We start from the raw sequence: 15,166 nt of genomic DNA, 5'->3' as shown, positions 1-15,166 counted from the left end.
CATCCACACGACATTTAGACATGGGTTACTAGCAGGGTCTGGCCCACCCTCACAACTGTAATGGCTGAAATGCATACACGCATAATAGCACTTCCCAATTCTCCAAAATATGGACTCTGGTCCCTCTGTGACCATAATGATGGCGAAGGTGCTATAGAAATGACAGAATGAATGAATACAATAGTGCTTACCAAAAAAAAAAAACACACAACACAGACCGAGAAGACCAATTTGCTGCCTTACTGATGACTTGCCATGGATACTTCCTTTGGAAAGCAACAGTCGTAGCTTTAGCTTAAATACGGGTGGATAAATATGGAGCATATTCCCGAGAACTTACATAAGCTCTTATAGCTCAAATATGTGCGACAAGAATGGATATTAATGCCTGTTGAAGACAGATTAGATAGGAATTAAAGGACTCTATCCAATGAAGGATCAAGAGGATTAGGTGAATGATCTAGCATCCAGAAACAGAAACAAGTCCACTTGTTGATGGTGATCTCGAAGATTGCTTTCTGGCTGACTGCATGATGGCCAGATTGTGATCTGAAATGCCTAACCCAGCAAAGAATAACAACTCATGTGCCAGGCAGTTAAATTCAGAGATGTTGGGGAGGGGTGCAACACTCGACCCTTCTCCTGAGACAGGAGATCCTGCGTCACTGGCAGTAACCATGGGCTATGAGAGGTGAGGAGATACAGATCCGAGTACCAAATCCTGGTCGTCCAATTTGGAGCAATCAGTATTAGAGTGCAGCTGCACACACCTCTACATTTTGAGGGTACCCTCGAAATTCGAAGGAAATGTAGAAACTCATAATAAGCTTCACTGTCCCAAGGGATCTGTAGAGCGTCCCATCATGATTCCAGGTCCTGTGCTAAAAGAGCTGCAAGCATCTGCATGGTTACAAAAAGATCCACCTGAGGGAGACACAAATCCAGGATTATCTCCTGTAGAACAGATTGTTTCAGCTCCCATTTGTGGTTGTAGTGGTTAAGACAGCTCAAGCGCTCTGCCGCTGTCGAGCTCCCCAGCAAAATTAAGGTCATTGAGAGAAACCAGATGCTGCACTGCCCACTCCCAAATGTGGATGGCCAGACAACAAAAGGAGATTGAGACCTTGTTCCTCTCTGCTGGTTTATATAAAACATGGCCATCAAGCTGTCGGTTCTCAAAAGAATCCTGGAATTCAGAATCATGGGCAGGAAGGATTTAAGTGCCCTGAAAATTGCTAATGACTCAAGCATATTGATATGCTCTGTGGTCTCCCAGGGAGAGACAATACCATGAATCTGAAAGTGCCCCAGTGTAGCTCCCCAGTCAGTTAGTGATGAATCTAAGTAATGGTGTGAACGTCGGTAGGATCTTGAAAGCCCCCCCACCCCATTGGAGGTTTTTGTTGTCCTTCCACCAGAAAAGGTCCTGCCTCAATTCGGGTCCAGTCAGGAACCTTTACGATTGAGGATCCCTCTCTTGATGCCATGACTCAGATGAAGCAGGATTTTTTCATCATCTTGAGACAGGAAGAGCCAGCACGGAACGCTGCCATAAGGTAGAGGTGGTGTTGGAACCACCAAACTGCAGTTTAATTGCAACTGAGAAATTGTGAAATTGACTTCTTTAGGTCTTGTATTTTTCACTGTTGCTGGAGGAAAACTCTGCCCGCACTGGAGTCCCATCTGAAACCTATGAAAGTAATGCCTTGTGTTGGTTCCCAACACCATTTTAGCGGGTTCCCAAGATGAAGAGCAACTAACAATGGTTGCAGAGCTGCTGACGTCTGCTCGGAGCAGCCAATCATCCAAACAGGTATAAATCTGAATCCTGTGTCCTGAGGGGTTCGGTTCCTAGTGATAGTTACGAATGCCATAGTTTCGAATGGCAAAGTTTCGAATAAAAATGCGTTGAAAAAATGATTTTTTTAATGAGGAGTCCCCAACCCGTTTTTTTACCGTTTAACACCCATTTTAATAAAATTAAAAAAAAAAAAACCTACACCTACAACAAAAAAAGAAATCATTTTTTCAAAACTATGTTTTTGAAACCATGCCTGGATACCGTCCTGAGGTTAGCCGCTATAGGGTTCATCAGCTTTGCAACTACTACACGGGCTGCAATGAGCCTGAAAATAAGAACTCCATTGATGATGTTCGGGAAAGAACCTCAGGAATCTCTTGTACGCAGAATATATTGGAACATGGATATGTGTGTCCTACAGATCCACCACGCACAGCCATTCCCCCTGGTTTCGTGCATTTCGAATGTGAACTGGCGTGACCATTTTGAATTTCTCTTGGTGGAGGGAAAGATTTAGGAAGGACAGAGCCAAAACTTTTCACAGACCCGACTATGTTTTCTTGGGAATGGTGAACAGACGAGAGCAAAAGCAGTACCCTCTTTTCAGAGAGGGAACTTCCTTTATCGCACTGATGTCCAATGGGTTGGAAATCTCCCGAAGAGTGGCCAAACCTACGTGAATGAGAAGCGGGAAAGAAGGGGGTTGGGGTAGGAATTGTAACCAGTGCCCTTTGGAAACTACCAATGGGATCCATGATCCTGCGAGATGGTACGCCAGTTTTGGTGGAAGCTTGAAATTCTGCCTCTTACTGGGAACAAGTAGACCCGGAAAGATCGCTCATTGTTTCTTGGCCTCTGAAGATGCAGTGGAGGAGGGGGGGAAAGCATCCTCCATTGGATGGTCTCTGCTGTTTTCTACACTGAGAACTGGGTGATCTATCGGGCTGCCTGCCTTTCTCTCGTGGTAGCCACGAAAGGCATCAAAGCTTTTACTTTTAAAATCAGAATGCCTTGTCTGGATGCCTGAAAAGGCTTCTAATGCCTTTAGTAAGAACTGAAAGAGAATTGGAGAAAGCATTCTTATTTAGTTCATCCATGATGAATGAAACAAATTACCCTCAAAGGGTTTGTCCAAGATTTTCTCTTGCACATCTTTATTAAAATGTGTAGGACTCGCCAAAGCTGTTCATGTTAAAACCTACGCTTATCACTCTAGCGGGGGTATCTATGTGGTGAGCCGCAGGCTCCCACAAATCCTGAGTGATCAACCTGGCCTCAGCCAATCGACACTTAAAAGCTATGCTCCTGTATTGGGGCAGGCATTGTTGAAATCTGCGATCTTCAACCATAACCGATGGTTAGCTGCTGACTAGAATTTAGCACAATATGCCGGTGTCAAATGGAGTTACAATCAGTGCAGACCCTTTTGACATTGGAGCACAGCAATTTATCCTCTCCACAAAGGATTGGAACTCTGCGGTTTTGCAAACAGAGTAGTAGATGCCACCACCGAAGACTACGGTTGTGGACTGTCAACAGGTTTGGGGATTACGAGTACAGTTCCCTATATCTGGCCTCGATTATTTTGCTGACTGTGGGATCCGAATCTGTTTTTTTAAAGGTTTTTGCCCTCCGCTAGCACCTCCTTCTCCAAAGTAATTGGACTGGTCAGTTGTATTAATTGAAAGAAATCCAAACAAACAGACCAGCCTCCCGGTCAGTTTTGTTTCTGTAAGAGGAAAACCTTGGAAGTCCTGAACCCATGACATCCAGTTATGTAAGGCTATAGCAGCCAAGGAGATCTCTTCCTCACTTTCGTCTCAGTCGTCAATGTCCCCTTGAGTGTGCATAGCCCGGGCTTTAGTGGATTCAGCACCCAACGGAATGGTCCCCTGAGTTGAGTACGGATTCGGAAGAGCCGGTTTGAAAGGTTCTGAAACAACCAATTAGGCTGCTGGATGAGCCAGTGTGTAAAGTAGATGTTGGAGTAGCCGAGGGCTGCAACTGGGCAGGACGAACTTGCAGAGATGGGATAGCCTGGGCAATGACTTCCCTCAAGTCCTTAAAATAACCCTCCATAGGGTCTGAGTGCATGACTCTTTGAAACTTTTTAAAGTATCCTCAGAACAAGTCGAAAGAGTGCAACCTCAGGGTGTCCAGGGGGCTGGTGAGGAGGGTGCCATGTACAAAGACTGTTGCCTGACTGGAGGAGGAGCCCCAAATCTGAGGGAACATAATTGCACCAGGAAGAAGTCCACCAAGATGTCATTGGTGACCATTGAACCTGTACAAACATCTTTATTCAAAGTTGGGGCAAGCGGAATTTGGTGAGGGTGCCCCAGAGGCCAGAATTGCCATGGAACCTGTTATTTGAGGAGAGCCAGAGTAGCAGCAAGCTTTTCAAAATGCAGAGCTCTTTTTTCGGGCACCATTGCGGGTCCTCAGGGCGTAGCCCTTCAAATGGAAATAAGCCATCAGAACTCTCTGAAAGGTCAAAAAACCTCAGGCCTTTGCGCCCGGTACGTTTATGACACTGAGGCTTCGCCTCGGGTCTGGAAGACCTGGTATTCGACCCCAAAGGGCCCTTGGTGTTGCCACTAGTGAAAGCTTGGATGGCTGTAAAGACTGCATGAGGATATCTGTACTCCTGCCCTCTTTATGGCAGAGTTGAAGCAGAGAGCACCCCAGCCAAGATTCTCTATATGGTAGAATGGACGAGCAACCAGGGCTTAAGCTCTCAGGAGCTGATGCAGGCTGGTTGTTAAGTACAGTGTAGTCCCCAAGACCCCCACAAAGGAATGTCCATGCACTATGTTATGTGATCACGCAGTTCTTTATATATAAAAATAAGTTTCAAGATATATACATCAAGTAATAACACTCTATTATGGTAAATATATACAAGGTCTACGTGGTAACACACTTATCCATTTACTCTTTTAAAATGCATCAACTGCTGACTGTTATAATGGCATACACATTTTAGAACAATGCGTATTAGCATAGATCATAGGAAGGAAGACAAGTTGGGTTAAACAATGGCAGAATAGGTTCTCTTAATACTAAGACAGTTCTGAGCGAGTTTCCCCCCCACCTGGGTAACCTGTATTAACCAGCCCAGTCCATTAATTTTTAAATAGTCTTGTTTCCTGGTTAAAATGTTTCACTACTCTAACGTACCCGAGTTAGAAGAGATTCTTTGACGGTTCGTCGACTGGTCCCTTGAGAGTGAACTCCCTTTAAAGCAGGAGCCACAGGGTGTCGAGATTCCTCAAAGAAATTTGACACTTGCGTCGAGACTGTAGCTTCAACCTTTGCAGTGCTTGTCGACTATTGTGGATGTCCTGCGGAGTCGTGCAGTCTACCTTGATGCAAAGAGTTTGTTGTTGCAAAGAAGAGTCAGTGAAGAACATAAGCCTAGCACCGGGACTAGACCACGGCTGGATTTCGGATCTTTACTTGTCAGCATCTTTGTGGACTTCGGGTTGCGGGAAACACACTGGCGGATTCTTCGGCGGGACAAAGTGGTCAACAGCGATGGCAAGGGAGCCCTTCGTTCAATGTTCTCAGGCAAGGTGGCGTGTTGCGGCTCCGGTCATCGAACAGCACAGCGTCAAGCTGTCCCCGCTTCTAGGCAACACGACTAGACAGGCTTCCAGCTGTTATGGAAATGTTCCGAACCCCAGTTGACGGCAATGGACTTAGATGGCCTCGATGTCCGGGTGCTTTACTTCGAGATTCTCTGTAACCCTTTCTCCGGTCGACAGCCTTCAGGACTGGCTTCCAGGGTGCCTCGATGAAGATCAGCTTCTGCACGATGTTCCCTCATAGCTCGGGGAGAGGTCTCCTAGCCAGGTCCTCTCTTGGATCAGTCCTCGACAGACTCGACAGCTTTTAGATTCGGTCGAAGGAAAGCAGCAGCAATTCTTTTTCCAGCTGGGCTTCAAGGATAAGCAGCTTCAAGTTTTGACTTCAGCTTCTGAACCAATTGGAAAGGGAGAGGTCCCCAGATATATACATCTGACCCTCATTCACTCTGCTGAGAGAAACTCAGTCAGCTATCAGACAGATGGGCATTCATGTAGGCAGGCAGCCATCCAGGCTCACAGTGCATTCAGGCCACTGACTTCCACCAAGACACCCATAACAAAGAATGTGCATTGGGGCAAGCACCCAGCCTTTCAGCACACCACACTGCATTGTGTCTCGCACACACACAGAAACCAGATACCCATAACATGGAATGCGTATTGGGCACACACTCCATTCACCCAGGTCTCACTCAAAGGGTGTACCCAAAAAATACAGTCTCTCGGAAGGCTCCAACCAGTCTGGCCTGGACTTCTCCCACAATACCATATATGGTTCTTCCACCCAACAGCCAGTCAGGGGAAGGGACAGAGTTGGGGCTTCCCAGGACTTTGGGAAAACAAGGTAACAGGTAATAGAAATCAAGAGGCCACCGGGGCCATCTTGCCTTCCATCGGGAATCCACTATGGCAGGGCCTGGTTATACTAAAATGAAGGATACTCCGAGCACCTGTCCAATTCTGCATGGAGCTGCCAACGGCTCATACCCTGCCTCTGTGGGCCACTGACAGGTGCCCAAATACATACACTAGGGGTACAGGGTTGTACCCCCACCCATGGATTTCATAAGGGTATCCCAAGGGTCTCTGTTCACCACAGCCAAAAAAGAGGAGGAGCTGCACTGCCATGAGTCCCACATTGACTCTTGTGCAGAAAATAATACAGAACACACATAAGGGAGTACAGGACAATGACATGGTGGCCCTGTCCCTCCAATGCATTTCAAGCATCACAATGGCCTCAGTGACTGCTCCAGTCACAGTCCCCGGAAAGAATCTCAGCGTTTGAACCGGTAGAAGCAGGGTTGTCCTCGGAGCAGACCTCGGTGACTAAACTGTACATGACTTGCACCCCCCCCCCCCTGACTTAACAGCTTCAAAGATTGCACTGAATATTTCTCTCCATTGGGGCGAGCCTCCAGCGACCGCGGGGGACAGGAGGAATAGGACACCAATTGGTGGCTGTGGCCTAAACACTCCAGTCAGCGTGTATGGTTATCCAGCACCATGAAATGACTGCTGCAAGAGCGCAGGTCGTAAAACCAGTAATACCCGTCATATAAAGTGCAATTAAAAAAAAAAGTTGTCAAGGGAAATAATTGTCAAAAAACTGCACGCACCATCCCAGCGTCCTGTCGCTGCAGAAATAAGGACTGACGGGTATTGCAGGTAGGTGGAGTCAGCATGTCTGGCCACACTCACGCTGTGGAGCCTCACATGCAACTGACATTTCTCAAAAGGGAAATTTACTTTTGTGCTGTGCGAAAATGTACCGGAAACTCCCTCCCACCTGCCTCACGAAGGATGGGCTCCCACAGGTATGGAGGAAAGGGGATGGATGTAGGAGTACTTGCTGCATTTTCTGTGCCACACATGGGATTGAGACAATGTTTGCCTTCTGCTTAGACTCCTGCATCATACCAGTGGTGAGAAAAAAACAACCTGAAGGCTTAGGCACTGAGGGACACTTGTGGGAGTCTGTATATTTATGAGAGGGATAGTATGACAGGAATGAACAATCTGAGGACGTTGATATTTGAAGGGTAATGGGTGAAGAGTTGGGATAGTGTAAGCGGTACGCCCCAGACACCACCCATTTTTCAAATTTGAAACCAGTAATGCTCTGCACCGACCACTAGATGGTGGACTATGCATGAGTGTGCATCTAAACAGATTCACAGGCTACAGAAAATTCTGTATTAACCAATGTTTATGCAAGAGGCAAGGGAAGAAATGCCAATGTTAAAAACTGTCCAAATTAACTATTTTCTAGCACAGAGTCCTTCACACCTTAAACCACACTACACCAGAACTTCAGAATACTCGCTTCAACTGTACCATGGAGGCGAGCCATCCAGTATTTCAATACTACACGTTTTGGAAGTTGAGAAGTGGTGTAGCGAGTTACACATTTGTAAGGAGATGGGCTAGTTTGCATTGGGAAATATAACATTGTTACAGCGCTCGCACATTAACTTTGGCATTACCAGATTTAGTAGTAACTAACAAAAAAAAATAGTAGTAACAACAAAAACAAACAAAAAGTACTTTTAAATGCTTTACCGCCAGTGTAAACACTTGAAAACCTTCCTTGGCAACTGCCTTGCTTAGCAGTCACTTGTAATAGTGTCAAGGTATATGTCTGAGCAGGTACCAAGTGATTACATTAGCGTCATAAAACCTTGGTGAAACGCGTTTTCCTCTCACTACCCAGTGGGAGAAAAAAATATTGCTGGCCCGCAACAATATTTTTCAACAATTAACAGCCATCTCACTCCAGGTTAAATAGGAAAGGACAGCCCAACCCATTAAGCGATGTGGACACGGTCATAAAAAGCAGAATTATCTTGGTTACAACAAAATATTTAGTGATGTTTTGTAAGGTGCTGCATGCAGGCATCATGGATGTCATTTCGGTTGGCTAGGGTTCGCAGTCCAACCCCTGTGATCTCCCTGGCTACACGTGCAAAACAAATAAAAAAATTAAAAAAAGCTCATAAGCATTGGAGTAGCGGGGGCCCATGTGGTGCAGGGGGGCCTCCACAGTAGGTCTGCGGGGCTCCTGGCCCTGTTCTCACCCATAAGGGTGAAGGCTGGGCCTTGCAGCCCAAGAAGGAAGCACTCAGTAGTAGGGCTGTACCGAATAGCATATTTAGTATTCGGCCAAATATCAAATAGTTTGTCACCTATTCGGCCGAAGCCGAATATGAAGCCGAATAGTAGCTTTATTTAATAAATCATGTTCCAAACTTCAAAAAACAATTATTAAAAAAGCAAAGCACCATTTTAAATGCATTCTATACTTTTATTGCTCTTCATTGTAATTAATGTAGCATCTTTATTTAAAGTATAAAAGCCAGAAATCAAGCAGATTTAACCAAAATGAAGCAACCAAATGTACAGAAGATTGTTGCATATTCAGGGCCAGTTTAAGTAGGAGGCTTCACAAATGCAAAAGGACTGCCTTTGCAAATCAGATGCATTGCATTCTCTCTCCAGTTGCAAAGTCGATGTGGTCGAGTTTCGAAACTTCTTTGCAGCTCACAAAGAAATCTCAAATGCGTGAACTACATCTCATAACTATTCACCCCACCCAAACAAGTGCAGCTCACTTTTCACTTATTTTAGCCACTCTGTCTCGTCAACACACAAACATGCAACTTATAATTTCCGGATACAATATCAGATAATATTAAACTCAGGACTCAAGTCCTTAAAAAAAAAGCAAAGGAGGAACTATGACGCACGCAATGGGAAATGACATGACAAGAACTGAAAGTATCAGTTGCTTTTTCCAACTGAAAAAAGTGCACATTGCATATAAACATTCGCCAAAAGAAAAGCTGTCCCTGTATTGTTGCAGGCCAAGTATAAAAGGTGAGCACCTTTTTTGTCTAAGAATCTGTAACAAAACATGCGCTAAAGAGCAGATTACAATATAAGATATTTTTCAGCTGCGTGATAGCAATTGGTCTGGTCTAATTCTATTCAGTTTTGCAAACTCAAGTCTATATTTGCCTTTGAGTTCATGTTGCATTGTATTCAAATGAGAATGTCAAAGTATTCGGCAAGAGCCGAATAGCTAGAAACTATTCGGCCGGAGCGGAATAGCTTTTTTTCAGCTAGAAACTATTCGGCCGAATACTTACTCGAAGCCGACAAACGGGACACCCCTACTCAGTAGTGGTTGGAGCGGGTCGTAAGATGTGGCACGTGTCACATGCCACGTTCAGCTCCAACCCCTTTCTCCTCTGGCTTCCTGCCCATATAACGGAACCAGATAGCACTCCGAGCTTCCCGGTTCTGGAGAAGGGTTTTTAAAAATGTATTTTGCATGTGTGAAGTGCATGTCAGATGTATGTATGTGCTATGGGTCAGTGAGTGAATGAGAAGAAATGTAGTACGTGTGTGTTTGAATGTTGTGGGTGTGTGCCTGTGTAGATAATGCAGTGAGTGGATGTAAGAGAAGGTGTACGAGTGAATGAATGGTGTATGGAAGTGTATGAATGGGATAGTGTTTTTCAATGTTCTGGATGGGTACATGGCTGTGGAGAGTGCAGTGCGAGTGGACGCAAGAGGGTGTATGGGTTAGTGAGTGGTGTGTGAATGAGTAGGAATGTGATTGTGTGTTATTGAATGCTCTAGGTGGGTGCATTCCTGTGCGGAGAATGCAGTGCACGTTGACGTGAGAGGTTTGTGAGTGAAGATGGTCGAAATAAGAGTGCCTGGAAACACTGGTGTTAGACGCATCCGAAGGTCATGTGCCATCACTTCCTGTGATGTCACTTGGAGGCAGGGTCAAATGACATCACTTCATGTGATGTCAGAGGTCAAGGGTCATGTGATATCACACAGATACCCAGGAATTTGGGTGAAACGATGTCCCTGGCAGGCATAGTCGCAGACAACTGATGAGTTTTGGGGCATAATAGTTTAGGAAGGGTGAGGTGGAAGGACAAGGTGCCATTTGTAGCTAAACAAAGGGCCAAATTCCTGGTAACCAAAGTGCATTGAAATAAATTGAAGCCTTGTTTAGGTTGTGGAGACATAGGGTATAACAAAGGTCTTCAAAAGATTGTGATACTAGGAAGGTTTTCAGCAGTTTTGTAATTTTATGGAGTTTCTTGTAGCCTCAAGCCTTCATGGAGACAGTTCAGAACCTTCTACTGCTGTCATTTTTCTACTAGACGTAAATTGTGTTGTGTAGATCAGACCATTCCTCATAGGTTCTTGGTGGGGTGAACTACGGTAGTCAAGTTGGAAGGAGTATCAGGGGTCATTGATCAACACTGGTGAAGGTCCAGAAGGGGAAGAAGGTTCTAAAGCAAATTATTTGGGATTTCGCTTTCTTTTGAAATTTAATATTACCAAAATGCATAAGGTCTAATGAAAACAGATGACTGATGCGTACCCTGTTGAACGTCTACTACATCATTCTCACAAGCATCAATATCCCAAAACAAAATTTTTAACCAGGTCCTTTGTGCCAAACTAAATTCTCTAAATTATAGCAGAATAGTCGTGAAAAGGGCTAAGAGGATGGTGTTGGTGGGGTTTATTAGGGAACATGCTCATGACGAACATGCTGTACAGACAAGACAAAGCACATTGATATCTCCTTCATACTGCAGATAAACTCAAGAGTCTAAGATGACATTCCTGGCCTGGAAGGTTGAAGTTGGAGACCAGACCGAGGACGGCCAGGCAAACAGCCTGCTAGTTCCATTGCAAGTACCAAATCGGATCACTTTAGTTTTGTCCCCCTACATTGAGTCAGAGACCACCTGCCATAAAAATGTTTGCTTTTTAGATGCAAGGTGCGATGGCTACCTTTCCCCGGTTTAATGATAATCCCATTTTCAGTGCAGCACTGGAAACGTACAGCAAATTATTTGATATTGTGGTTATGGGCTTAATCAGTGTGCAGCCAAGGATAGAGTCCATCCTTGTGGTAAAGTAGGGTTTAAAATCAAATTATTTTAATTTGGCGAGATTTTTCAGGAAGAAGCATTTAAACTACATGAGAATGAGGGTTTACTGACCGTTTAAGCAGAACATGTTCTTGCATGTCTAATAAAGTTTACATTGTTCCTCTCGTCAGAGGTCTCACACACACACACACACACACACACACACACACACGAATTCTCCTCAGTCTAGTTCTTAGGTTGCAATAGGACCAATATTTCTTGAACTTTGGGTTCTAGTGGAAAGTTGGCAATGGGGCATTAGCTTGCAAAGGCTTCTGGGTCTGGATTGGCTTTTTTAAAGGATGAGGGTGGTTTTTATTAGACATTGAGATCCTGATGTCAGAAGTATTGCATAACATCAGCAGAAAAGAGGCCAAGATGCCCATGTGCTATTTTAGGAAGCTTGCAGGACATTTCCCCTCTCCCCCCTCCATCCTTTCACCGTAGGTGGTTTTCAGTTGCAAGACGAGTCCTTTTTGGATTTGGAGACTTACTAAAAGTATTGAAGGATAGCATCGCAGAAAACATGTTTGGGGGTACCGGGTTGTTTTTAGGGATGATGGAATGATTGATGACACTGACCTCATAACGAAGAAAGCAAGATAACTTGTCCACCAACTTCTGGATAGTCCAGGTGTATTTTAGGATGTGATGCTTGGTCAGTTCATTGCATTTTTTTGAAAAAAATGAAAGAATATTCTCTTGCTGCTCTGGACTCACCTTTGGTGTGTGTGTGAATATTGCGTGCATACTTTATTGTCACATCTATTCTGGTTTTCTGTCTGCTCTCTTCAGGTCAGCTAGTTCTTTGGTGCAGCATTTATTGCTACCTTTAAGTGGCGAAGTGGAGGCAGTTGCTCGTTTCATTCTTAACAGTACCAACCTGTCATTTTGTCTTGAGACTGCCGAGGGCTGTTTCTAGGGACTTAGTATTCAGCTCCTGCAGCCGATAAAGGTTGTGGGGAGGATAAGTACTGGTGAAGGCCTTCACCAAAATGTGCTTGGAAAGCCTGAAACCACACATCAGTAGGTATTCTTGGTGGTACCAAAGCACGTCACAAGGTTGGGTGAAAAAGTGTGATGTCAAATTAGGGTTGGTCCAGAATTTGGGATTGGAGGCCACTTCACTAGATGCCACGCTAAGGGTACACATCGATCCAAGAATGCAACCTCATTTGTACTTGGGCCCAAGGACCCACTGTGTGAACCCAAGGTGAATCCAGTTGGAAAGAAATTCTTGGGCAGGTCTACTTGAAATATTCTCAATCCACATGTTGAGAGCTCCAATCAGGATTATTTTTGGAAGACTAAGAATGTATGACAAATTAAGACAATATTCTAGGAATAACCTGGCATGGGAGAAAGCTAAAACACCTAGTTTGGATGGTCATTTTTTTTTTTTTAAATTGCGGATGTTATATCCTGTAGGATGCAAGTATCTAATGAGGTTGTGCAATGGTCACAGAAGCACATCTCAGTAGCGCCTCGGAGGTAAAGAGTACGGCTTTCTAATAAATTATGGATGTTGTGGGCATGTGGTATTGTGAGCATGCCCGGAAGACCCTATAGTGCATTTGCTTTGGTAAATCAGGGCTCGGATAGTAAGAGGGCCGAAGCAGCATCTAGCTCCGAGGAGTCCTAACTTTGCAGAAGTTGTTGAATCTTTAGGAGCCATTAGATGTTAGCTTGCCTCCATACAGAACATTGATGGTATGTGATTGGTTCTAGTTCTCTGTAGGCCGTTACTTGCCATATGACCGCAAGAGGAGTTGGATGTGAAGGGATGCAGATTAACCCGGTTGCAAGTAATCTTTGAGGATGTTGATGTGATGCACATCTGGTGCAGTCATGCGAAATCTGAATTACGACACAAGCACCTTTACAAGTGCTTAGTTGCGTTTAGGGCTATAGATTTGAGAGAAACTGGTGACATTTTAGCTGGGAAAATAACTTTGCAAATATCTTAAAATGCAAATTGTCATCTTGCTATTCCTTGTGACTTAGACTTTTTTTTAACCTCCATTGATGTGAAGAGTTCTCTGGGTGGATCTTTGCAATAGCTTTGCACCAGAAGGCGAGGTTAGACATGGCTTCCTTCAATGCATTTTAAGATGGAGGTATGCAGATCTCATAGCTGATCAGTCTCACAGGGATCTACCATGTTGCTGTTGAAGGGAATGGCTTACCTCTACCCAGCAGATGAGGATGATGGATGGGACCCACCCACCCTAGCGACTCCTCAGTGGTCTAACCTTGTGCTGCAAATAAGTAGGTATTTTGCGGCAATGAAGTAACAGAATAATTTAAGTTTTCCACAGAATCCATCAGATGATGGGCAGTATAGTGCATTAATCCGGTTTACCAGTCTGACATAAATTATTAGCAAAGTGGCACAGTGTTTTCCAAGATAGGGAGACCACCTAGATGAAATGAGAGCGGGCTTGGTGGTTGATTAATAGAGGGTTGGGTGCTCTTTGACTAGTACACTTGGGGTGTTTGGGGAGTACACCAGCAGTGTACTTCTCACATGGCTGTACCTGTGGGAGATGGCCACTAGCATTATAGACAAAACAGGCAAACCGCATCACCCAGGTTTTACGCACAGGAACACCACCCTGGGGAATTCTAGATGGAGTGGTTGGGGGGGGTCACGAGTTGTTGGGCCAGCCAATCCAGCTTCTAATCCTGCCATATAAGCTACTGGGCGAACGTGAGCTGAGGCTGGAAGGCATGATCTTCCTTCGGGTTTGGGGGCTAGAATTTCCTCACCCTGCCATAGATCCCAATCCATCTGCTGCCAATGCCGGTTACAGCACAGCTGAGCCTTGTGGTGACTTGACAGCCAAACTAGTCAGAGCTGCTTCTGGCCTGAGGACGGATCTTTGTTCAGGGCTGTGGATGAGGTCGCTGGCCCAGCTCCAGCCAATCTGCTGCCTTTGAGCAGGACTCTGCAAAAGGGTAAGGGACTTATAGCTTGGGATATACGCAAACGATTAAGAATATAAAGTACATTAGGTAGATCTACTTTAAAACAAACTACTGGAAGATGCTTACTGTACATACCATGATAAAACTTCCAAAAAGCCATATTAACATGTTTTTCCCCCTGAAACAGCACTGTACAGGAGTTGACAGATACCATAAGTGACGCTTGTGAGACTTACTTGGGAGGATAAATTTATCTAGAGTTGCAAGTCAAAATATAACATGTCTTTTTATGGGCAGTCTGCATGTATATTCCCTTAAAATGGTTCTCTACAACTGCATACCGGACATTCCATTGCACAAATTAGGACTTGTTTAAATGGGGATCTCGTCACAGACACCAGACACGCAGAAACCAATGAATGCCTTTTAGTCAAGCCTCAGAAATATAGTTATAAAATCATACCTTGAGAGTTTGGTTCTGGCAAGGTCTCTCTCGCTACCAAATGCATCACTGTGGTTTTGCCGAGAGGAAGCTTTAATGCTGAATGAGAGACAAACAGTGATTAAACAGGTCATCATTTGCATCAATCACCACAAGATACACACACATCCTAATCGATTCTACAGTAATGGGGAAATTGATGGAGCATCGAGCTATTATGAAGCACTAAGACAGTCTGATATTTTGAAAGAGACACGTATGCTCCAGAATAAATATGTCAAACAGGCTGCCAATATGACAAACGAAAGAAAGCAGTTATAAATATACACGTAACATCAATGCCCTACATACAAAAATGTTTCAGACTTGTACGTGCTAGTTTGTGTATTGTACACAAATGATGAGCCTGTGGAGACAAACCGAACAATAACCAAAC

At 44.5% G+C, this 15,166-nt stretch overlaps 1 protein-coding gene across 1 annotated transcript in view; it reads right to left on the bottom strand.

Annotated features, from left to right (window-relative positions):
• UBL3 (ubiquitin like 3) overlaps nucleotides 1–15,166 on the bottom strand; it is a 693,461-nt gene that overhangs the window by 101,356 nt on the left and 576,939 nt on the right. Inside the window, exon 4 of the mRNA XM_069640754.1 lies at nucleotides 14,752–14,829. Within this exon, the coding sequence (XP_069496855.1) occupies nucleotides 14,752–14,829 (78 nt within the window). The remainder of the gene's footprint in view (nucleotides 1–14,751; nucleotides 14,830–15,166) is intronic.

This window comes from Ambystoma mexicanum, chromosome 7q, assembly GCF_040938575.1.
Source record: "Ambystoma mexicanum isolate Mex_15411 chromosome 7q, UKY_AmexF1_1, whole genome shotgun sequence".
NCBI classification, from domain to species: Eukaryota; Metazoa; Chordata; class Amphibia; order Caudata; family Ambystomatidae; genus Ambystoma; species Ambystoma mexicanum.
This window is presented reverse-complemented; position numbering and strand designations above follow the sequence as displayed.